Source organism: Plecotus auritus (assembly GCF_963455305.1).
Source record: "Plecotus auritus genome assembly, chromosome: 1".
Lineage (NCBI taxonomy): Eukaryota > Metazoa > Chordata > Mammalia > Chiroptera > Vespertilionidae > Plecotus > Plecotus auritus.
The window spans coordinates 188,721,494-188,748,140 of record NC_137770.1 but is presented as its reverse complement, the minus strand read 5'-3'; the positions used below and the strand labels follow the sequence as shown (position 1 = coordinate 188,748,140).

The 26,647-nt window shown below is 38.8% G+C and overlaps 1 protein-coding gene across 3 annotated transcripts in view; it reads right to left on the bottom strand.

Moving 5' to 3' along the window:
* Positions 1–10,179: 10,179 nt before the first annotated feature.
* KLHL8 (kelch like family member 8) overlaps positions 10,180–26,647 on the bottom strand; it is a 46,315-nt gene continuing 29,847 nt past the window's right edge. For 2 of the 3 annotated variants that reach the window (XM_080643457.1, XM_080643458.1), the window contains 6 exons: positions 24,297–24,440; positions 23,238–23,349; positions 16,991–17,159; positions 16,608–16,767; positions 13,846–14,047; positions 10,244–13,391 (listed from right to left, as the gene is read on the bottom strand). In XM_080643457.1, coding sequence (XP_080499583.1) covers positions 13,268–13,391; positions 13,846–14,047; positions 16,608–16,767; positions 16,991–17,159; positions 23,238–23,349; positions 24,297–24,440 — 911 coding nt within the window. In that variant the 3' untranslated portion in view covers positions 10,244–13,267. Of the gene's footprint in view, positions 13,392–13,845; positions 14,048–16,607; positions 16,768–16,990; positions 17,160–23,237; positions 23,350–24,296; positions 24,441–26,647 lie in introns of all 3 variants that reach the window. The other variant, XM_080643456.1, reaches the window with a different exon arrangement.

Here is a 26,647-nt window from a genome sequence, read left to right as displayed (position 1 = left end):
AAGATAAATGAAAGCATGTTCACATTGAGACATGTTCATGAACATTCATGGCAGCATAACAGCCCCAAACTGGGCACAATCCAAGTGACCACCTGGTGAATGGATAAACAGAATGTGGTTTATGCATGCACTGGAATACTATTCGGCAATAAAAATACTACAGTATAGATGAAAATGAACCTCAAAACATGATGCTAAGTGAAAGCAGCCAATGCAAAAGATAGAGAGTATGATTTCACTTATGAAATACCCAGAAAAGGCACGTTTATAGGAAGAAAGCACATTGATGGCTGCAGGGAGGGGTGAAGTGGAGACTGACTAGAAGGGCTCCTGAGAAGGCTGAAGGGAGGATGAAAAAGTCCAAAATCTGGATTATCATGGTGTTGGCACAACTCCGTAAGTTTACTGAATCATGAACTGTAAACACAGTGAGTGATGTCATATAAATTATACCTCAAAGTAAAGATGCCTTCCAAATGAGCACACCAAGCTAGAACTGCATGGGAAGTACTGAGAAGTGAAGTGAAACAAAGAGAAGGAAAACTGCAGCCCTGTGTTAGAACGTAACACAAATAGCCCCTGTGTCCTTCAGGCCGAGCTCTGGTTTCCAGGCAGGAAAAAGGATCATTGTTTGCCAACTAGGGGGAAATCGGGGAATTTATGGTCAGGTAAAAATGTTATTACTTTTGGCCGGAGGCCAAAACAGAAACTTTTTTTTTTTTTTTTTTTTTTTTTTTTTTTAGAGAACGGTTGCAAAGTTTCAAGCAAGCAATTCTTTTCTGAACCTACATCGGTACATGGGCGTCATATTTATGAAGGGATTAATAACACATCAATGTGCTAAGGACTTTGTGTATAAAATAACTGATACTTGAGACATCGAGAGTAGGAGTGATTGACACATCTATTCCAAGCAATCTTACATTTCATGAATTATCCTTTTATAAACTCCTAAATTTACTCAAAGTTTCAGGTATGAGAAATATCTGGGGCCATTCTGCTAAGGTCTACTAGTGAGAAGGCTAACCCCTATTTTGTAAAACTACTGTTTGGAATTCTCTGCTGTTTTTTTAGACGGACTCTTATTCTAAAAAAATAACTTTGCTTTCTAGCCTGCTTGAATAATGAGGAAGATAAACTTAGCTGTCTGACCTGGTAGGCCAGAGACTAGATATGCCCACACTCTCAATGCCATGCCAGGTGCATTTTTAATTGGATAGAACTGTGTTGTTTTCAAGGCCAGCAGCGAGATAACCACTAAGCGCACATAGGGCTGGCTCTTTAATAAAAAGGGAAGTTCTGCTGTAGCCTTGCTTAGACTTTGAATTCATTTTCTCTAAGCCCACCGGTGAATAAAGTGTGACTCCAAACTCTCCGGCATCGTTTGATTATTCCGGTTTTCTGTAACACTAGGATACTCAAAGTTCACAGAGGGGGTCTTTTGGTACATACGAGAAAGGGAGGTGAGTGTTAAGATAAAACTGCCCTCCCTTTTGGATCGATGGTAGTAGCAATGTTCTGCTCTTGGGCTTATGAAAGACTAGATAATATGAAGGGCTGTCCTATTAATTACTATTAGTTCTTGGATAAACGATAAGACATTTTTTAAACACTTTATTGAATTCTCAGGAAAACAAGGATACCTCCAAGGCCAATTACATGTAAGCTGGAACCTGAGCAGGAGAGGTAGGTAAACAGTTGCTCTGAGGATAACGCCGTGATCAGCATGGACCCGCACTGAAGGCGAGGAGTCAAACCTGAGCACCTGAATGAGGCCAGAAGAGAGCTGAAACGTCCCAGGGGCAGTTGCCGGCCTGCAGAAGTGCATGCAAAACCTCTCACAGGGAACATGCCCAACTTAGAACCTCTGGGTTCCCTCAGGTTCAACTAAGTATGAGTTCACAAAATAAAATCACCAAACTCAGGGAAAACATTCAGCGGCAGTACACAGATTTACATTCTCAGACAATATACTAGATTTATTAGCCACAGGATATAAAGTATAATGAATATGCCCAAAGAATGAAGGAGACACAAACAAAAAGAATTAAGAATAAGAATCAAATGACCAACCTTATCGAAAAGAAAATGAAATAGGACTTTTGGAAATGAAAAACATAGTAATGGAAATGAAAATTTCAATGATTTAACAGCAGATTACACATAAATGAAGTAAAATTTAGTAAATAGCAAGATCAAGTCCCAGAAAAAGAGAACAAAGGTAATATTCAAAGAGTCCATGGCAGAAAATTTCAGAGCAGAAAACATTACCAATATAAGAAGTACAATGTATACTAGCAGGATAAATACAAAGACACGTCTAGATGGCCTTACAGTGAAACCACAGATCAGAACAGGCAAAAAGATAAAAGCAGCAAAGAGAAAAAGGAAATCATCCCAGAGATAGCAGCTGACTTCAAATACAAAGGAAACGGTGGCAATGGAATAATTTCAGAATATTGAGAGAAAACTAACTAGAACTAGTTAAACTATCAAGTAAAATTATCAAGAATAACAGTAAGTGCTGTGGTCTCAAAATATGCTGAGTAAACATTAAAAGCATTCTTATCCTGCACATGAAGATAATTATGAAATGATAGATGAGTTAATTAACTTGATTATAATAATCAGTTCACAAAGTATTCATGTCAAATCATCACGTCGTACACTTTAAGCATATACAATTTTGTCAATTATCTATAATAAAAGGGTAATATACTAATTAGACCGGGTCAACCGGATATCTTCCAGTCATCTGGTCCTCCTTCTGGACTAAGCCACGGTGGTGGGGCCAAGGCAGAGGTAGTTAGGAGCGATCAGGCCAGCAGGGGAGCAGTTAGGGGCAATCAGGCTGGCAGGGGAGGGTGGTTAGGGGCGATCAGGCCAGCAGGGGAGGGCGGTTAAAGGCCATCAGGCAGGCAGGCAGAGGAGTTAGGGGTGATCAGGCAGGCAGGTAGGTGAGTGGTTAGAAGCCAGCAGTCCTGGATTGGAAAGGGTGCAGGCCGGGCTGAGGGACCCCCCCCCCATGCACGAATTTCATGCACCAGGCCCCTAGTACTTTCATAAAGCTGAAAAAATTTAAAATATAAAAAAGAATGACAGTAACACAATGACATTTTCAGATGTAAATGTAATTCACCATATTATCAGATCAAAGTAGAAAAACCATGTTTACCTCAAGATGAAAAAAAGCATTTTATAAAATTCAACCCCTATAACAAAAGCCTAGCAAACTAAAAACAGAAGGAAATGTCCTTGCCCTGATTAAGAGTAGCAAAACCTCATAAGATTCACTATTGCATAGTTGTCCCTCAAGATAATCTGTATGTTAAGTGTGATTCTATTTTGTGTGTATTTTGTTTTTAATCTCCTGAAGTTACTCTTTCCCCAAAGAACTTGATAAGCTAATTTAATATTTAAAGAAAGAGCAAAAAATCAAGACCACTCCTTAAGAAAAATAAGGAGGGAAGACTTGCTCTTCCAGGTTTCAAGACCTGTAATCCAGTTATAGCAATTAATTACCCCTTTGTTAGACAAATTGACCAATGGAACAGAACAGAAAGTCCCCAAATAGATGTTTACTTATGTGGAAATTGGCTATCTAGGTAAGTCCCTGAGGAAAGGATGAATTAGTCGCTAAATAGTAGGAATAAAATTGATTTATCTATATAGTTAAATTATATTTTTCCTACCTCGCACTTACACCAATAAATTCCAGGTGGACTAAAGACTTATATGACTTCCTGACTTTTTTTGTGTCTCCATGTTTTATTGAATAACATACAGCTCATTGAGATATCACAAAATAAGCACACCTGTATAACCACCACCCATTGAAGAAAAAAATGTTACCTGCTTCCAGCAAAAGGACTCTTACTGATTCTTAACCAGTCCTTACTCTGCTCCCCAAAGTTAGCCATCTCCAAAATGTTCTAGTATATTGGATTAGTTTTGTCTGTTTTATAAACTTTGTATAAATTGATTTACCCATAAGGTACTACTCGTATTTCTGGGTTATTTTGCTCAATATTACATGTGTGAGGTTCCTCCATATTTTGTGTAGCAATACTTCATGTTCCTGGTTGCATAGTATTCCATTGTATGACCATACCACTATGTATTTAGCAATTTTTTATATTGAGAGAAATTTGAGTTAGTACTATGATTGGTACACAGGAGCATGCATTGCTATTGAGTATACACTGAGATAAGAATTGCTGGAGCACAGGTTCTATTTATGACTTTCTGACTTTTAGAAGAGATGGTAAGAAATTTCTTAAGACAAAAAAAAATTACATTTGAATATTGCTGGAGGCTAAAACCAACAGTAGTTAGCATAAATGCAAAAAGACCCATTGGAAGGCCAATGGACTTTGATATTCAGCAGGGCTGAAAATCAGCATAATATTGCCCTGCTGTGGGCTCAATGGCTGAAGGCAATTCCCTAACCTGATAATCCTTTTACTGTTTACCAAACTTTACCTTTGATATGCCTGTATGCATTCCTAAGGGCAAATGTGTGTTCAAGTGAATAAAAGCTGACAGGTCCAGGATTTCAGGGAGCTTCTCCTCTAGAGAGAAGTTTCCGCCTGGCCCTCCATGCCTTCTAAATTCATATTTCTTGTCTAGTGTTTTCATTTGTGTGCAGCCCTTCTTCAGATCCTGAACCCTAGCCATAAAAGGTTGCAACAGAATGTTAAAATTAACTTTTCTTACAAAAAAAAAAAAAAGATAATCCACAAGCCACAAACTGGACAAAGATATATGCAATAAAAATAAATGGAAATATTAGTATACTATAATGATGAACTCAAGTATATACAAAAAAAATAGAAAAAAAAAAAAACCCAGAAAAATGGACAAAAGACATCAAGAAGTATTTCACAGAAGAAACAGGAGTAATAATCATGGAAATATATTCAACCACTAAGGAAAAAACAAGTTAAAAATCACACTAAAATATCACTTTATACCTACCAGATTGGCAAGAATTAGGACTTACAATAGCAAGTAAATGATAAATCATATTGTAAACTGGCAGACCATTTTGGAAAATCTTTGCATTACTTATAAAACTGACATAAAGCTGACCAGGCACATAAACCAACTCTACTTCTAGGTATATACTCTAAAAAAAAACTCTTGCACATATGAAATATGAATGTTTTGAGTTAGTACTATGAATGTTTTGAGTTAGTACATAAATTGCAGCTTTCCCGAGTGCCACCTACACTAGCATCGCCCTCATCTCCTCCCAGCCACCATCAAGATCATCTACCAGGACCTCATCAGTCAAAAGAGATGTTCTTCCTTATCTATCGGATCTGGGTCATCAGAGGTAAGCTGTGCCTGGAGGTGGAGGAGAAGATGGTCAGTAGGACAGAGGGTAACATGGATGGTGTCATTGTGGAAATGCCTCCACTGAAGGCCCCAAGGGTGAAGGTAACGAAAGCACAGTCATCACTGGTGTTGACAGTGTCATGAACCATCATTTGCAGGAAACCAGCTTCACCGAAGAAGCCAACAGGAAGCACATCAAAGATGACACGAAATCAAACAAGGCGAAACGTGAAGAACGGAGACAGCAAGAGCAAAGCCTCTCATGCTTTTCACACACACACCAGGACACGGCAAATGGGACGGATGGGGTCTGGAGCTCTTCATTTATTTTTACCTGGAGTTAGAGTGGAGGCATTGTTTCTAAGGAAAAAGATGCCATGTAGGTTGTCTAAAAATAAAATCATCTGAACTTATTTGAGAGAATGCCTCTCAGTTTAATACATTATTTAAATGCATCCTGTATAGTGTCCTGGAGAAACTCGAGCCTGGTTACACACCACTACAATAAAGCATAAGACTGTCTTCAGATAACTTCTACAGTGAAAACTACTTCTGGGACTGGAATATAAAAAAACAAGGACCAAAAGTCTGAATTCTGAGTTGAGGTGAAGGAAATGACCATGTTCCCAGCAGAGCCAACTTCGAAGTGGATTCCTTAGACTTTTCATCACCTACAAATGGAAATAGTTAACTGGGAGAGATTTCCAAAGAATAAAGAGAGACTAATACAGTTGGGGGGTTACAAAAATCAATCTGTTGAATAAAAAGATCAAGTTACATAAGACTATATAACGGTATACTATTTTTTAAAAATATTTTTATTGATTTCAGAGAGGAAGGGAGAGGGAGAGAGCAATAGAAACATCAATGATGACAGGGAATCATTGATTGGCTGCCTCTTGCACGTCCCCCACTGGGGATCGAGCCCGCAACCCCAGCATGTGCCCTTGACCGGAATCGAACCCGGGACCCCTCAGTCCGTAGGCCGACGCTCTATCCACTGAGCCAAAACAGCCAGGGCGGTATACTGTTTTAAAAAGCTCACCAACAAAAGTAAACAATAGGCTACTTAGGGATATATGTACAAAAACAAAAGGAAAAATGCAAAGGAATGATTGATTCGGGATACTTACCTCTCAGGGAGAAGGGTAGGCTGGGAATTGGAATTGAGAAGGAACACTTAATGTAGTGTCAATCCTAAAAGAAATGTTCTAATTCTTACTTAGGGAGTGGGTATATAGGTTGTGGGTTTTTTTTTTTTTTTTTTAGTATACTTGATAACTTCCATGTTGCATATATTTTTATATATGTACCAAATACTACATATAGAAAGACAGTGACAGTGGCTCCCAGAGGCAGATGTAGGGAGTGGGTGAAATGGGTGAAAGAAGTAAAATGTACAGCATTGAGACTACAGTTAATAATACGTTATATGTTTGAAAGTTGCTATGGGTGGTGATGGATGTTTAACTAGACTTATTGCTGTGATCACTTCACAATGTACACATATATTGGAACATTACGTGTACACCTGAAACTAATATAATGTTATATATCAATAACATCTCAATAAAATAAAAGTGACCAAAAAAAAAAAAAGAAGAAATACAGTGACCAGAAATACTTTTATACCCTAAGAAGAAACTGTGAAAAAGTCATCTTCTCTTAAATGTATATATACACTGAGTGGCCAGATTATTATGATCTCTGAATGCATAATAATCTGGCCACTCAGTGTATATCCTATATAATAAAAGGCTAATATGCAAATTGTCTCCTTGACCAGGAGTTCGACCAGCAGTCAGGCTGGCCAACTGCCCATGTCCCCTCCCCCTGGCCAGGCTGGCCGGACCCCACCCATGCACAAATTCATACACCGGGCTTCTAATATATATATTAGAAGCCTGGTGCACAAAATTTGGGCATGGGGGTGTGTGTCCCTCAGCCCAGCCTGCACCCTCTCCAATCTGGGACCCCTTGAGGGGTGTCCGACTGCCCGTTTAGGCCCAATCCCGGTAGGATCGGGCCTAAACGGGCAGTCGGACATCCCTCTCACAATCCAGGACTGCTGGTGACCAACTGCTCGCCTGCTTGCCTTCCTCATTGCCCCTAACCGCTTCTGCCTGCCAGCCTGATCACCCCCTAACCATTCCCCTGCCAGCCTGATTGATGCCTAACTGCTCCCCTGCCAGCCTGATTGACCCTAACTGCCCTCCCCTGCAGGCCTGGTCACCTCTAACTGCCCTCCCCTGAAGGCCTGGTCACCCCTAACTGCCCTTCCCTGCAGGCCCGGTCACCCCCAACTTCCCTCCTCTGCTGGCCTGGTCTCCCCTAACTGCCCTCCTCTGCAGGCTTGATCGCCCCCAACTGCTTCCCTTGCAGGCCTGGTCTGTCCCAACTGCCGTCCCCTGTAGGCCTGATCACCCCCAACTGCCCTCCCTTGCAGGCCTGGTCCCTCCCAACTGCCCTCCCCTGCTGGCCATCTTGTGACGGCCATCTTGTGTCCACATGGGGGCAGGATCTTTGACCACATGGGGGCAGCCATCTTGTGTGTTGGAGTGATGGTCAATCTGCATATTACTCTTTTATTAGATAGGATACACACACACACACATACACACTGAGTGACCAGATTATTATGTGTTCAGAGATCATAATAATTTGGCCATACAGTGTATACTTGTGGAAAAAGGGGTAGTTGGTGCTCGGCTGGTATGGCTTAGCAGTTGAGCATCAACCTAGGAACCAAGAGGTCACCGGTTCAATTCCTGGTCAGGGCACATACCTGGGTTGTGCGCTCGATCCAGGAGACAGCTGAATCTCTCTCATCAATGTTTCTATCTTTCTATCCCTCTCCCTTCCCCTCTCTCTAAAAATCACTAAAAACATATTTTCAGCCATAAACTGATTAGTTAACTACTGATTAGTTGTGAATTTTTAACTACTCAACACCTTTGAATCTATTTTTTAACTGTAAAATGCAGAATTGTGAAATTAACATTATAATATTTAAAACATTATAATAAAGTGACTGGTACAGACTACAAAAATTATACTTATTAATACTTCGCATGACTTATTTAAATGTAAGAAATCTCTTATATTCTTCTTTTATTTTTAGAAATCCCTTATATTCTAAAGAGTTTGTTCAGGTAGACTGAATTTAGGCTCAACCATTAAGATAATGGTACAGTGATTTGTTAAAACAGCAACAAAAACCACCAGAATTTTTACATTCATATAAGGTTTCCCCTCAAAGAAGCTATATACTTCCTTCTTTGAAGTTTCTATTGCTCAGGGTAATTTTAGTAATCTTCCACTAAAACTGTTTACTTTTGAAAAAAATTTTTCTCCAGGGGAGGAAAACATTCTTTGAGGATAGATTTCACCTGTGATAAGCATAAAATATTTTGAATCAGGTCTGATAAATAAAGTACACACAGCAATAATCAAGTTAAAACCCTGCTCAAAATTAACATAGGACTAGCATGAGACCAGTTCTCTTAGATGACTTACGAATGGACTCTTCAGGCTATTTTTTCAAAGAGGAGTTTCAGAAAAGTTTTTAGAAATAGCACATAGCTAAAAAACAAAACAAAGCAACAAAATTATAGCTTCACAAGGTTACTAGTCAAGAGGGGCAGTGTTATCTTAATACATAAAGAATCTCATTTCTATATAGTACAAGTCTGCAACTGGAGAGGGAATTGCTTAATCAGTCACTAGGGTTAGTGAAATCACTTAAATCAGTTACCTTTAACTTTTGTAAGGGTAACAAAAATCTTTGTATTTTCAGTTAAACAGAGAGGTCCTTTTTATGAGAAAAATATTACAGCCAACCTACTAAATCAATTTGTATTTGAGAGATGGAGAATAATTACACCATCTTATATAATAAAACCCTAATATGCAAATTGCCTGGATAGCAGAACGACCGGAGGAACGACCGGTCACTATGACACGCACTGACCACCAGGGGGCAGACACTCAACACAGGAGCTGCCCCCTGGTGGTCAGTGCACTACCACAGGGGGAGCATTGTTCAGCCAGAAGCCAGGCTCACAGCTGACGAGTGCAGCAGCAGTGGCGGGAGCCTCTCCCACCTCCACTGCAGGAAGGCAGTAAGGAGCGAGGGGTCCCAGGATGCAAGAGCCCCGGACTGTGAGAGGGATGTCTGACTGCCGGCTTAGGCTCAGGGGGATTGGGCCTAAGCAGGCAGGTGGGCAGCTCCCAAGGGGGCGCAGGCTGGGCTGAGGGACCCCCAACCTCCTGTGCACAAATTTTGTGCACCGGGCCTCTAGTTTTTTTTTATAAGATTCTATAAAAGGAATCAAACAATGAGAAGCAAAGTTATATCGACCTTATAGAAAGTTATATTCATAATAGATACATGCAATATATTTAATCCATAAATAGCACTGATATGACCCCAACTGTTTTATTTCACTACTTTATAGATACCAGTACATGGTAATTTATTATTTTGATTTGCTCTGGAGTATTTGCATGTTGATTTGCACAAATTTTTATACAGTTTTAAGAAAATACTAAATTGAAGTTTTTTTTCTGTTAATCCTCACCCAAGGATATTTTTTTCTATTGATTTTTAGAGAGAATGGAAGGGAGGGAGGGTGGAGAAAGAGAGAAAGAGACAGAGAGAGACAGAGAGAGAAATATCAATGTGAGAGACATACCAATTGGTTGTCTCTTGCATTCTCCCTGACTGGGGCCGAGGATTGAACCTGAAACCCAAGTATGGGCCCTTGACCGGAAATCGAACCCAAGTCCCTTGTGTATGTGGGCCAATGCTCTTACCACTGAGCAACACTGGCCAGGGCTTATAAGTTTTATTGCCACTTACAACTCCACATAAAGGGGAAAAAGAGACAGAGCCAATGACATGCCAATAATAATTCTTTAAAAGTCTGATATGAGAAACCACAGAAAACATTAACTGATAATACATGAATTAGATTCTAAATGCATCCTATACCATATAACAAATAGCAAACAAAAGAGCAAAAAAATTTTCACATTTACCATTTGTAAGAGTAGTTTAAGCAGCTTCAATCATCTCTTTACTAGGCATTTAATAGCATTTTAAGTTCAAAGTACATTTGGGAATTAAAACAATGAATAATACTCCTTAGAGGGAATACAAAATTATTTCAAACATTTAAAAAATAATCAATTAGTTACACAGTATATAGTGAATTTAGTCAAAAACAATATCAAGTAATTTTTTCTTAAAGTGGCAGTGCAATATAGTAAAGCAGTGGTTTTAATGACTAGAAACATATCTTGAAGATATAATATGCAAATTTTCACTTTTTCCATTTACAATTTCAAAATTTAGCTCTATTTTATATCACTTTTTGGAAGGCGCTATTAACGTCGGAGGTTAAAGTAACAGGCCTCATAATTAAGGAGTCACCTTCGAATCTTTCGTCTCTTTATCCCTATGAATATAATCATCTTTCAACTGCATGATTCCTTCAGCCTGATCCTCACTTCATATCTCAAAGAATGTGTGTTTAATAGAGACTGTGCATGTTGATTCCACTATTTATCTTTTCGTACAATGGTTAGGTCCTTCAAGGCCATGCTGACTGCCACACACAATGGAACCGTCAGCCACATGTCCCTGCACTTCACCTGACTTATCTCATGAGTAGTTCAATTTTATGGCTAGCTGGGGTACCAACCTAGTATGTTAGGTGACTACTGTTTAATAAAAAACAGAATTGGAAATGTAACATCTTTGTGTTCCTTATTCTCTACACACATAACAAAGGTAGACTGGTTCAAGAAAAAACATTTTAAATAATCTTAGAAATAAGATCAAATCCCCTTCACAAAATAAACAAAACCAACATATCAGTAACCATGGCTAGACAATTCGCAAAACCAACTACAAGAACTACAAGAATGCCATTAAATGAGAAATGCCGTGGAAGTCAGGTTTTGAGATAGTAAGTGCTGTAGAGTTCAGCATTTGGGGGACTGACTAAAATATGGTTATAGTTATATAAGAGAACACTGGTTCAGATCCAGCAATGACATGTGAACTTGCCCATAGGCTGATAGAAAAAAACAATAATTTGGGAACTTTTAAATCTGCTTCATGAAAGACTTTTTCTGCTAGCCTGCGCCTTCTTACAATTTTTTCTTTTTATGAGGTTGGGGCGGGGGGCGGGCGTCCATTATACCCAACAGGCAATGGCTTTGTAATGTGGCTTTTTCTACTGCACTGACAAGCCCAGGTTGCCATTTTTTAAAAAAATCTTCACCCAAAGGTATTTTTTCCACTGATTTTTCAGAGAGAGTGAAAAGGATGGGGGTGGGGAGAGGGTAAAGAGAGAGAGAGAGAAGCATCAATGTGAGGAGAGACACATCAACCAGGGCTGGGAGCAAACCCACAACCCAGGTATGTGCCCTTAACCAGGAATTGAACCCGTGACCCTTCGGTCCGCAGGCGGACATTCTAACCAGCTAGGGCCAGGATGCCATTTAATGAGGACCACCAGAGCTACTAGGCAATGAACTTCAGGGCTGGCTAGATGGGGTTAGGGTTCTTACTGCCCTGCTTCCTTGTGAACCAGATGACTGATCAGCAGTGAATTATACTGAATTCTAAGGCATGACTTTAGGAGAGCCTAGAAGAGATGTACCAAATGGCATTCAAATAAAAAATATTCCTCATAAATATTTATACAAATATATACATATAATGAATAGGCCATTTTACAATTCTGGTTTAAACCATGAAGACCTGTTAATTAGTAGGTGTAAGAATATCCTGGCTTCAAATTAATGTACAGAAATATTTCCAATTAAATAAATATACCAAAGGGGATTAAATAAAACAGAAAAAATGTAGTTTCAATCTTTCTCTGTTTTTACCAACAATATCTTTTATTGGTAATGATGGACTTGAACTAATCAGTAAACTACAGTCTATAATAGGATACATGTAAAAATGCATTCATTTTCTGATAATAAATTAATCCAGATTCTGTACAGTTACAAACACCAGGATGGTGGCAAATAGCAAAATAGAAAGTTCAAAATCAAATAATTAAATCAAAAAAGAGTGTTGAACATATTCTCAGGCTCTCTTAAGGTATATTGACTGGGCACTAGAATAACATCAACTCGAAAGCCTTCCTCTAGTATGTACTCTGGTTCAATTTTTGCTTATTATGAAGAAAATTTTTTTGTATGAGATGAAAAAATAAAAGTGTACATTTGTTCAGATGGAATCAGTTCAGCTAGGTCTTTGGTGTCCTAACAACTCAAAGTGAAATTAAGATCTTACAATACTCCTATAAGCTTTGAGCCAAGTGGCATGCAGAGAGATCAAACATTTGTTTCTACTTCTGTAAATATTCAAAAAAATTGAGAAATCAACACCCAGAAAAAAGCAAGGCATAAATTCATCAGCACCAAGTAGAACTGCTCTTCAAAAGAAGGTCTCTTCCGTGTCCTGATGTCCTGGTGTTGATGAACAGAGTCTAATCTCCCCTCTAGGAAAAGCCCACTGCCTAAGGTTAATACCTTTAGGCAAAGAAACAAAACAAAAAACTCAGTAAGTGACTCTTACATTTTGATTTGTCCACACTTTTTTAAATAGGGATTTCAACGTTTGGCACTACTTTAAACATTTTTCAGAGAAGGTATGGTTTCAGGTTAGAATGTCTTTCTTCCCTACTCAATTATTTGCTAAAGTGGGAAGTATCAAATTTAACTTTATTACTAATAATTCTTTAGCTACTATTCCAAAAGTTGCACTTTGTCACAATACAACAGTTTACATTTCTGCAAGACTCTAGTAGTAGTTAAAACTGTTCAAAGGGGGTCATACAGAATCCTGGTCATTTTTCCTGACTATCAGATATGATGAAATTGTTGATGGCTGGGACTCAGATCACATGCAGTCAACCACATTGTTGGATCCATGACCTACATCTCGAATTTGGCTAGTTAAACAGGCACACACAGCTACACCTGCTCCAGCTCTGCAATGAGACACAGATCCAACAAGTTCCCACCTGAAATGAGAGGAAAAAGAATGTTATTTTTTAAAAATATATTTGTATTGATTTCAGAGAGGAAGAAAGAGGGAGAGATAAAAACATCAATGATGAGAGAGAATCATTGACTGGCTGCCTCCTGCATGCCCCCCCGCCCACCCCTGGCGATCAAGCCCTCAACCTGGGCATGTGCCCTTGACCAGAATCCAACCCGGGATCCTTTAGTCCGCAGGCCAACGCTCTATGCACTGAGCCAAACCGGCTATGGCAAAAGAATGTTATCTTAGAACAAAGCATGATTTACTTTATTCAAAACTGCCTATTATGGGACTGGTTTTGGAAGACACCAAGCTTCCTAAGGAAGACAAGATATCCCAAATGTTTTATATTAACCCCATCTCGCAGCATTTTAGCACCATGAAGTAATCAGTTACTAGAAGATCCCATTAAAGTGTAGAGAAAACAAAGTTACCTATTCAGCACTGGATCAAATGCTTCTACTGTATTTAAGTATGCATTGCCATTATGACCACCAACTGCAAAGATTTTGCCCATCACTGTTGCGATCCCCACTCCACCCCTGGGAGTGGTAAGTGCTGCTACATAATCCCACTTGTTGCTTCGAGGGTCATACCGCTCAACCGAACTCAGAGGAGAATTATCATCAAAACCACCTATATAAAGAAAGAAAAGTAAAAGCATTACATTTCATAGAAATTTACTGCTAAGTCTTCATTCAATAGCTTCTACAAACCAAATCTTTTAAAAACATTTTAGAAAATGGAGAAAATCAGAAAAAATTCATCTCAAAACCTATTACCGCTCCCAACTTCTGTTAGACATACTTTCTAGAATTCATGATAAATGAAATAATATTTTACCTTAATACTAGGATTAAAAATCTTAAAGTAGGAAAAACGAGAGTTCCTGTATCTAAGCAGATAACATAAAAGCAAAAAAAACCCAACCCCAATGCCCCCCCCCCCAAAAAAAAATACAGACATTTATATAATTTTCCCTTAGCTTCCTAAGGCAGCACCAGGATTCCCCTCTGTGTGTACATGTGTGCCTTATATTTTGAATAGTAACAGGGCTTGAGAAGAGAATAAACTATACTAAGTCATTTGACTCATTTAGATATAAGTTAAAGTTTTCCAACTACTTCCCTTAATACCATAATTGCCATAGTAATTAGAGATGGTAAACTATGACTGAATTCTTACCAGTTTTTGCCAAAAACTGTATCTTTATGCTACATACTCTAGGTCAAGCATGTCAAACTTGCAGGCCGCATGCCTCATTTATTTGGCCCATGTTAGCTTCTGAGTTTGACATGTTTGCTACACATCATTCTGACAATATTACTTACAATGTTCCTGAGGGTTAGACAAAAACTGTTATTTTAACAGTGCTCTTTCCTTTAAAAATAAACGTGTCTCACCCGGCTGGTGTACCACAGTGGATTGAGCATTGACCCTTGGGCCAAGAGGTCCTGGGTTTGATTCCTAGTGAGGACACATGCCTGGGTTGCGGGCTCCATCCCCAGTAGGGGGGCCTGCAGGAGGCAGCAGATCAATTATTTGCTCTCATCATTGATATTTCTGCCTCTCTCTCCCTCTTCCTTCCTCTCTGAAATCAATCAAAATATTCTTTTTTTTAAAAAAAAAAGAAAAATTTCAAAGCAGAGGGAAAGAGGATGCAATGCCACAGGCAGTGACTAGCTCTCTGAACTCTTTTCTTCCTTTGTAAAGGAAGGGATTACTGGGTCTAATATAGCCACCTATTTATTGGGTAACTACAAAGTACCAGATGCAGTTTGAGATGTTTAACATATATTGCCTCTAATTCTTAAAACAATTGTAAAAGATAGGCATTATTACTCCCATCTCTTGGTCCTTTAAAACCTTAGTATTGGAAGGGAGCAGACCAGAAGTAGCATAGTTATCACTTGGGAACTGTTAAAAATACAGAATCTGGGCCCCTCCTTTGCAGTTTAACAATATCTCCATACTATTCACATGCATATTAAAGTTTGAGAAAGCACTGTCCTATGGTTCCTTCCAACTCTACAATTCAGTAAGTCAAAAAGCAATAAAAAGATGCCAATACCTATTTTGCATATGAAATACACATTGGTTTGCTTAAAGTAGTCACCATAATTCCCTTGGGATGAGAAAACATGTCTTAGATCTTTAAAGATTTTTGTAAAGCACTTTCATTCAATTTGTGTCATTAAATGAAAAAATATATATCTTATTTAAATGTAACCCCTTTAAGATATACTTGCTACTCCTAGTAAAAATATGGAGCTAGAAGTTTTAAACATGAATGAGGAAGATGTAAACAAAAAAGCAGGAATGTGAACCCTAAGAATTCAAGAGTAAACCTTAGGACTGATTCCACTTGAACCTAAATGCAAATAATTTGTGTTATGTTGTTTTATAACACTACTAGATGCCAGGTTCATGAAATTCGTGCATGGGTAGGCCTGGCCAGCAATCAGGGCCAATTGGGGCCTTCCGGCTGCCGGCCAGGGCCTTCCTTCATTCCACACCACCCCCTGGTGGGTGGTCAGCACACATCATAGCAAGCGATCAAACTCCCAGTCTCCTGGTCAAACTCCCGAGGGGACACTTGGCATATTAGCCTTACACACACACACACACACACACACACACACACACACACACACGCACTCTAGAGGCTATACTATATGAAATTTGTGCATGGGTAGGGTCCCAAGGCCTGGCCTGTGATCAGGGCCCATCTTCCCCGGCTGCTGGCAGCCGGCCCCGCCCTCCACCGCTGACGCTGGTCGCCCTGCGTGTGTGGGCCGACCGGCAGGGTGATCGGGGCCCTGCTCACTTGCACTCGCCTTGGCCTGGCGCCGCCGGCATCCACCGCTACCCACCCCCGGTCCCCCATTTCCCACTGGGCGATCGGAGCCTGCCAGCCAGGGGGAGGGACTGAGAGGTTGGCCAGCAGGCCCCCACTGGGCGATCGGGGCCTGCGGGCTGGGGGCAGCTCCTGTGTTGAGCATCTGCCCCCTGGTGGTCAGTGCACGTCATAGCGACTGTTCGTTCCACTGTCCGGTTGATTTGCTATTATGCTTTTATACACACACACACACACACACACACACACACATATGTATTTATATATATATATACATATATATGTAAGATTATTGTATATCTTGTAATAAATTAGATCAGAGAAATACTATCCACTCACCAACAACGTATAAACAACCATGGAGATCACTAACTCCATTGCCTGCTCTTCGTTGACCCATCTCTTTAAGTTCTATCCACTTATCCAGATGTGGATCATACCTCTCCACACTAGATAGAGAGGCTACTCCATCATTGCCACCTACTGCATAAACATGGTTCTAAGTAAAGAGAAAATAAAAAACATGTCACATTAGTTTTTTAACTGACTTATACATTATCCTAATGGTAAATCAGAATCTTGAAAGAAAGCAGCATTTCATGAAATAATATGGTGTATAATCAATATGTGCATACTGGAGATATGGATATCCCAGATCATTCCTTATTTGGGTAGGGATGTGATGCAATGCAGTCCAATGAGCAAGGTGCCATATAACTTACCACTAGAGCCACAGAGCCAACTCCTCCACGGGGAGTAATCATTGGTGCCACTGTACTCCACTGATCACATTCTATGTCATACCTCTCCACGTAGTTGAAGCAAGTGTTGTCATCTAACCCTCCAATTGCATAAATTGGCCCTCCTAAGGAGGCTAAGGCAATTCCTCGCCTGCAAAGACAATAAAACACATTTTAGCCTCTGGGTTTGTTTAGAGAAAACAGGTAGCAAATAAAAAAAAATGGTGCTAATACAAGTCATTCATCATGTTAAACTTCAATGTGTCATCTCCACCCCCAATTATATTTAGATTTATCGAAGCTTCTGAATAGATGGCTATGGGCTGCCAAACGTGCAAGTCCATGTGAGCAGTGCCCTCTGGAGTTTTATAATGCATAGCCTACATGGATTACTTTAAACCACATGAGGCTCGTGAGCCGCGGTTTGCCGCTCTGTTGACTAATGAGTTTGCCGACCACTGCTTTAAACTCATATGAAATAATAAAGTTAAAACCCAACAAAATACTATAAATGAAGTCCAAAACATTCAATAAGTAAAACACAGTTGTGTTGAGAGGTTGAGGAACTGACAAATGGTTTACTATGGAGGTAAGAAGTCAACGTCATTTCTAAATTCTTATAATCAGCAGAGCACATTTTGTTGCAGGGTTTCATTATATCACATTTAAAAAACATCAATTTTTATATTACATCCTTTTTATCACATTGCTTTACTTATGTAGGGCATTTATTTCTCTTCTTGGAAAGTAAGAGACTTAGCCCGTGTTAAAAACTAATCTGCAGCCTGGCAGGTGTGGCTCGGTGGTTGAGCAATGACCTATGAACCAGGAGGTCAGGGTTCGATTCCAGTCGGGGCACATGCCCAGGTTGCGGACTCGATCCCTAGTATGGGGTGTGCAGAAAGCAGCCAGTTGATGATTCTCTCTCATTGTTGATATTTCTATCTCTCTCTCCCGCTCCCTTCTTCTCTGAAATCAATAAAAATATATTAAAAAAAAACAACAACAACTAATTCACAGTAATGATGATCAGAAGAAGATTGCATAGCCTGGCCAGTGCAGCTCAGCTGTTGAGCGTCAACCCATGAACCAAAAGGTCATGGGATCGATTTCTGGTCAGGGCACATGCCTAGGTTATGGGCTCGAACCCCTAGCAGATTGATGATTCTCTCTCATAATTGATGTTCCTCTCTCTCCCTCTCCCTTCCTCTCTGAAATCAATAAAAATATATTTTAAAAAACTAAAAAGATTACACAAACTTCTTTAAAAACAATTGCAGCAATCTCTAAAACCATTATGTCACGGACTTGGTATGTACTTTGGATAAAGTAGTGTATCTTATAAATCTCTACCACCTTGCTTCTTCATCTGTACCCCATTTGAGACAGGAGTACAAACAGCTGGTATGAATTAATGTACGTCAAGCACTAAGAACAGGGACTGCCCCATATATAGTGCTATGTATTAGCTATTGTTACTGGTGAGAGCAGCTGTTCTACTGACTTTCTAACTCTAAGTTTACCAAAAGAGTATCGAAGGAAAGAATTCTTAAGAATAATGCAGTCATTCATTTTGTCATATGAACCTCTTTTCTTTTAGTATAAAGCAATGACTTATAAAATACTGTGGGGAGCAGAATACAAGTCAGAAAGTTAAAGAATGAGGGCAATTCTGCATGCTACTGCTTGTGTGACAACAGAGGGGAACACTTGGAAAAAACCTGAGAGTGGTCTCTAGGAGCGGAGAGTAAGCCCTGGCCAACGGCCAGAAAAAATGCGGAAGTCAGTCCTACAATCACAGGAACAGAATTCTATCAATAACTAAGTGACCTTGGACGCAGTTTCTCCCCCAGAGCCTCCAGGTGAGAACCTAGCCCCGCCTATACCTCGATTTTGGCCTCGTAAGACCCCAAGTGGAAAACCCAGTCAAATCTGCTGGATATCTGACCCATGGAACTGTGAGCCAATAAATGAGTGTTGTTTTGCATGGCTAAGTCTGTGAAGCACAGAAATTGAAAACTAACAGACCTATCACAAGACAAACAAAAATTTCATTCTGTTCACTGTCTTGTTTTGCCTAATACAGAAAAGCACATCACTATACATAACCCATGCTTAAGCCAGGAACCAACCTGCCTTAGTTTTCTTTCTAGCTCCCAAGCCTAATTCATCATTAAATCTTGTTGACAGTATACTTCTGAAATATGTCTTCTTTCCTCTATTCCACCTTCTACTACTTAAGTCCAAGTCAACATTATTTCTTGGCTGAAATATTACAATAATCCTTTTGGTCTCTCAGACTATTTTCTTTTCTTTCTTTCTTTTTTTTTAAAAAATATATTTTATTGATTTTTTACAGAGAGGAAGGGAGAGGGATAGAGAGTTAGAAACATCGATGAGAGAGAAACATCGATCAGCTGCCTCCTGCACACCCCCCACTGGGGGATGTGCCCGCAACCAAGGTACATGCCCTTGACCAGAATTGAACCTGGGACCCTTGAGTCCGCAGGCCGACGCTCTATCCACTGAGCCAAACCGGTTTTGGCCTCTCAGACTATTTTCACTTTCACTCTGGTCCTTCTCAAATTCCTTCTCCATTTCATATGCGGGGGATATTAGAAATGGGAAATGTGATTTTCTTGTCCCCTTGCTATTGAAAATCGCGCGTGCGTGCCTGTGTGGGTGTGTGTATTTCAAAACCCACTAGATAAAGTAAGTCTTGGCAAACCTGAAAGGCCCTTTCTTTGCCGACTGTTTCTGCCTTATTTCTTGACACTATCCCTTTGATCTCTCACCCATACTTGATGCCTTTTATGCTCTCTGCTCTACTTCACCTCTGGATTTTCGAAGATTCTTCCTCTTTCCACCCACCACCACTTAACGAGGCTAAATTATTCTATCCCTTCAGATCTTAGGTTAAATGGGACTTCATTAAGATCTTTTCCACTCTCCAGCACCCTTTGCTTTCCCTGTGCTCACATTACTACTACCCTTGTAAGCATGTCTTTATTTGTATTTTCCCTTCTAAAGTGTAAGCTCTATGGAAGTGGGGCCTTTGGCTGTCTTATTTACTGCTGTATCTTCAGCAGTTGGTATGTCTTACAATGGTCACTTAACCGGTGTTTGTTGAATCTAGAGATGCTCTGTTAGAATGAGGAGTTTCAATAAAACCACAGGTTAAACCAATACCAGTGTCCATGTTAGTGGAAAGACGAAAGAGAAGAGGGGAAAAGTAAAAAACCCCAGATATTTTATATGTGAATATAATCTTGAAATGCACACTGAAAACATGATTTGGGGGAATACAAATTGTTAACAAATAATGTGATAAGATAACTGCAGTTCTATTATTTTTACAGTTGGATAGCTATTATAAAGTACTCAGGGCATATTTTAAAAGATTAAAGAAATTCAACTGCTATTATGCTAGAGAAGTTTCACTCAATTTTGGCTAAAAACTAGCCAACTCCCTTATTTTAATTAATGCACTACAATTTAAATATTATTTGTAGTTAGCATGTAGCATAAATCAAACCCTATTAAAGTATTAAAATGTCACTTGTAGACAAGTGGGAGATAATAGCATATTTTAAGGTCAGCTTTCTTCCCTAGGATTCTTTCTCCTCATGAGAAAAAAAGGCTAGAAATCTCTTTTAAAAATAACTCTTTCACAGTTCCATCTAATCTTTTATACTTATAATACATGAAAAATATTCAGTTAAAAACACTTCATGTTAAATTGATAGATAATAGAAAATTAGTTGGCAATGTATCCCATGTGCAATTTAACTTAAAATTGCTTGTTTTGGTAAAAAGCAAATGCTGCTACAGTTTACAAACCATACAAGCCATAATGTCTGAAGTTAGGTTTTGTCTGTTGAATACTTATTCAAATAGCCCTCTTTTTCTTTCCTTTATCCCATTTTCACTCTGAAACAAAGAGGCAGAATTACTGTAGTATCTAGGTTTATGTACCATGTTAAGCTGTTTTTAAAATCCTCACCCTGTTTGCTGAATTTTAAATTTAATAAAAAAGAAAAAGAACAAGTAATCCAATTCAAGCTGTAAAAATATGTTACTTTTCTGACATATACATACATAATTCCAGTCACTGGGAGGTATTATATAGTATGCTCCATTACTATTATATTGATCTATAAATAAATATTCCTTCCTTCCTTCTAAAGCACCCTACATCTCTTTAAATATCTAGATATTCTTTTCAGTGCTCATGTTTCCAGACCAAAACCCTTCAACAATGTTTTATGTGACAGTTTTCAGAACTCTTACTAACCTACTAGTCTCTAGTTACATTTCCAACAATTTTTGTGCACCCCTATCTATATATATTAAAACGCAATATTCAAATCGACTGGTCAGCAGAATGACCAGTTACTATGACATGCACTGACCACCAGGGGGCAGATGCTCAACGTAGGAGCTGCCCCCAACCCACAGGCCCCAATTGCCTGATCAGGGCCTGCCAGCCAACCTCTCAGTCCCCCTTCTCCCCCTGCTCTGATCGCCATATGGGGAACAGGGAACCAGGGGTGGGTGGTGCCAGGCCAAGGTGGGTGCAAGCAAGCGGGGCCCCGATCGCCCCAGTGGTTGCCCCACACACAGAGGGCAACTGGCAGGGGGCGGGGCCAGCTGCCAGCAGCCAGGGAAGATGGGCCCTGATCGCAGGCCAGGCTTGGGGAACCTACCCATGCACAAATTTCATGTGCCAGGCCTCTAGTATACCGTAATTATTTTCAAGGTAAAAACACTATAGAACATCCACTCAAAATAAATTTAAAATGATTAAATTAAAATTGTAGAGTCTCATTTTTTATTCCTACCACCCAACTGATATTACATAGCCTGCTTTTTAAAACCACAGCAATAGATGTGGACAAATCAGCATAAAGAACAGTACAACTACAATCGCCCTTGATCCAAAGGCTTCAATTCTCTTAATGTAGGAAACTATATTATATTCGCTTTTTTCCTTTCTTCTTTTTTTTTTTTTTTTTTTTTTTTTTTTTTTTTTAAGAGCTGTGCCTTTAGATTGGTTCTGGTACTTTTTCCATATGAAACAAAATCACAAACCTGACTTCCCACTGTGTTATACTGGTGTAATTGATTTTTTTAAAAACACGTCAAGCAGGTTTTACCTATAACTCTAATTTTAATATTTTTAAGGTTTGCCTCTATATCTAGAGTATGTTTGGTCTACTACATTTCTGAATCTTGATTTTGTCACATATTGGCTATCCTTCCACTTTAGAATATCTAAAAATTTGGTTTTTGAGTCATTTAAAAAATTCTGAATGGGTTAGTCAACATTTACTAAGTCATGTTACTAAAAAATCTTCCTCCCCTTTAAAGTGATCCATTTATCAACATATATTTCAATTTACTATAGATGAAGATTTTAACTATTAATACTCAATGATTAAAAATAATGACTAGAAATTGTGGGATATTCTTTTTATCATGTTAAAATACATATAGCTTAGTCCTAAAGCCATTATCTTAATAGGGAAACACCAGGACATTTCCATTAAGATCAGAAACAAGGCAAAAACACCAATCTCTGTTCCTATTCACACTATATATTATACTATTTACCAATACAATTAGAAAAGAAAAACCATTAGAAGCACAAAAATATGTGAAAAAACCGGCAAAAGTTGAATAAGGTCTACAGATTAGTGAACAGTTTTGCATTGATGTTCATTTCCTGGTTTCAATCACTTCACTGTGATGGTTTAAGACAGTGGTCGGCAAACTGCGTCTCGCGAGCCACATGCAGCTCGCGAGCCACGGTTTGCCACTCTGTTGACTAATGAGTTTGCCGACCACTGGCCTAGACTCTCGATTCCAATAATTACAGGCTGTTGTTGTTCCTTGTGATTAAGCCCCTATCCCAGTGGTCGGCAAATTCATTAGTCAACAGAGCGGCAAACTGCGGCTCGCGAGCCGCACGTGGCTTGTGAGACGCAGTTTGCCGACCACTGGTTTAAGATGTCAACTTTATGGGATTTGGGTGGAGAGCACACAGCAGGACTTCTCTGTCTCAGCACTCCTGGCTTTGGGGGCTAGAATCTGTGTTGTGGGAGACTTTCCTGTGCATTTACAGGATCTTTAGCAGCATCCTTGGCCTCTCCCATCAAGATGCCAGCAGCAACTCCCCCAACCTCCCTGTCCCCAACCCAAGTTGTGATAACCAACTGTGCTGACCTACCTCTTTGTGTTCATTGATGCCTTCATCATCCATTTATTATTGAGAGGGTCAAACATCTCCATGCTACCTAAATGCTCATTTCCATCATGTCCACCCACGGCATACACTTTACCTGCCAAACAGAGAAGTATTTTCATTTGATTACAAATAAACTGACAGTTATTTACATGTATAATCAACATATAAATAGAAGAAAATAATAATTTTCCACAAGTATTCTTCTGTTCAGCATTATGATCAATGTCACTTTTGTACTTAAATGGAAATAAATGTGAGCTTCTACTTAATAAAATGCCTGGAATGTGCTGTTCCACATGAAGTTATTTAAATGCTCAAACACTATCCCTCAGGTTTCCCAACTTTTTATTATTTAGTAGATGAAATCATGCTTTTAAAGAATGTTTTGTAAAATGAAAAAAAAATACTCTTATGTTACATAAAGAAAATATAAAACAATACAATTTTGATCAAACTTTTTCTAAATGAAATAAAAGTACACAAAAAATTGGAAAGATTATATATCAAAATGTTAACTGTGACAGTTTTGGGGTGTGTGGGTTATAGATGATTCTTATTAAAATGTTTTCATATTTTCTAAAAACAATTTACATGCTTATAATCAGAATAAAAGTGATTTTTTAAAAGTCTCCTAACTATTTATCCATGGTTTCCTGCAATTAATCGTTTTCAATAACCAGTATAAAAAAAAAAATCTAATTTCAATTATAATTAGATGGGTATAGAAAAAAGCTGGTATGTGTTTATTATTTGGGTTCAATAAACATTTCTCTTTAGTTTGATTCTTTTGCAAATATAATTCACAATAGTTTATTTTAACCCCCTTTCTCCCGGATACTCATCTCCTGTAAAGCAACTATATGCAAGAGATTGTACACTGAGCATCAATGGGCATAAAGCAAGTAAATACTCACCACCCAAATATATTAAAACATATTTTATCATTTAGCAATTTTCTTATAGAAAGAATTGTCAAAGTTCAAATAGTTTAAAAGAGCATTTATGATCATGTGATGTGATTTAAGACAATAATGAACCCACCTTCCACAGAGATTACACCCACATGTCGCCTTCGACTATTCATTTCTGGTCCAAAGAACCAACTGTTTTTGTTGATAGAATAGCATTCAATACTGCGAAAAGGGTCACCAGATCCACCTCGACCACCCACACAAAAAAGCACACCTAAAGGTAAAGCCACAAAATAGAAGTCAAAATCACAGTTCCCTAATTTTTAAAAAAATTAGCATGGAAAAAATATTTAGGAAGTCAAAATTTTGATTAATGGCAAAGAAAGTAAGTTATTTGGGTAGCATTCAATGTTACTACATTACTAGAAATCTAATTTTCTTTTTTGTTTTTCCTCATTTGAATTTCTCAAAGAATAGGATACATTAGCTACCCCCACTTCCTAATATCCCATTACAATATGGTTTAGATCCTCACCCACTATGTAAAATTGCTCTTGCTAAGGTCATCACAAGATCCAGTGAACTCTTGCTAATTTTTTACTGAACACAACTGCAACACTGATCACTCTGTTTTTTGAGAAACTCCTTAACTCTCTTGGTTTTCCTAATATCATAGTCTCCTTTTGTGTCTAATCATTTCTTTTCTATGTTTTCCATGTTTTATCCTTAGCCTACTTCTCACATACTTTGTGCATAAAGTGTATTCCTTTATTTTAAATTTCATTTGTATGATAATGCCTTCCAATCTATATTTCTAAGCCATATTTCCACTTGATGTCCTATGGGCACCCAAACCCAACATGTTCGAAAGGATCTGACTTCCTCTCTTACCTAACCCTCTTCCTTCCCTAAGGTGTCCTTCCTCTCCCTCTCTATTTCCACTGCCACTGCCTTCGTGCAGGCCCTCGTCAGCTATGATTACCCAACTACTGCAAAATCCTGTCCTCTCTTATCACATAGTAGTCTTTTTTGCTTTCAGACTGTCAACAAAGCAATCTAATTAAAAGTTCTTTCAACAGCTTTTCATCACCTACATAAGTAGTGTCTTGCAAATGTTAGCAATGCCACTAAATTGTACATTTAAAAATAGCAATTTTAATGTTATACTGGCATACCTGCGAGATACTGCATGTCTAGTTCTGCAATAAAGCCAGTATCACAATAAAGCCAGTCACACAAATTTTGTTGGTTTCCCAGTACATATAAATGTTGTTTACACTATACTATATAGTCTATTAAGTATGCAATAGCATTATGTCTAAAAACTGTACACAATTAAATTTAAAAATATTTTATTGCTAAAAAATGCTAACCATCATCTGAGCCTTCAGCAAGTCATAATCTTTATTTTTCTGGTAGAGGGTCTCAACTTTATTTTGCCAAAAAGAAAAAAAAAGTGCAATGTCAGCAAAGTGCAATAAAATGTGGTATGCTTACGTATTTACCACAATTAACAAGAAACTGAAATTGTAGTGTGGTCCAGAATCACCCCAAAGGCATAAAACACTGACTATGGAGCCCCGAGTTTCTGATTCAGTAGGTTTGTGGTAGGTCCAAGATTTTATTTCAAACAAGTTGCCAAGTGAATGCTGACACTACTGGTCCAAGGGCCACCACTTCCTTCACACACAGAGAAACTTCCCTACAAGACCAAGCCTGAGCACAGCAGAATGGCATGCAGTGCCTAACCCCATCTTCTCCCTCTCCTTCTCTTAAAACGTCAAGCTCCTGCAACATGCATGTAGTTGTGCTCATCCTCGAAGTGATTATACCGACGTGTCACCAGAAGCTAAGCCAGGTTAAGACTGTGTGCTAAGTATGCACTAAGAAGGACTAGCACAGTGCCTGGCATATACTAGGCATTCAGTAAGTGTAAAATGAACAGAGTACCCCTTTCCCTAACTGGCACCCAGAAAAACATCTATTTATTATTAAAAACGAAGCCTGAGGTTTACTTTTTTATAAAACCTTTTCTGATCCTTGCAAGGTAAAAATAACCATTCTTTTCTTTGTGCTTCACAATAAGCCTTACGATTGTATCAAAGTATTTGTAACACTTTACATTTATTTATTTACATGTCTTATTTCCCTCCATCAGACTGCAAGTCTCAGCATTTCTAATGCTCAACCTAGAAGCCAGCACGTGGTAGGCACTGAATAAATGTTTGCTGAATGATTACATAAATGCATGATCAGAACTGCTTGAGCTCTTTTCCAACTAATTCAGTATCTTAAGTCACAGAAATTTAAAGTTGGAAGTGACTTTACAAATCATACAGTCAAAATTGTTTATGAATAAATCGAGGCTTTCAGAGATTAAGAAATCTGCCCAGCCGTCGCTGGTGTGCTCAGTGGTTAGTGTCAACCCGTGCACCCAAGGGTTGAGGATTTGATTCCTAGTGAAGGGCACATACGTGGGTT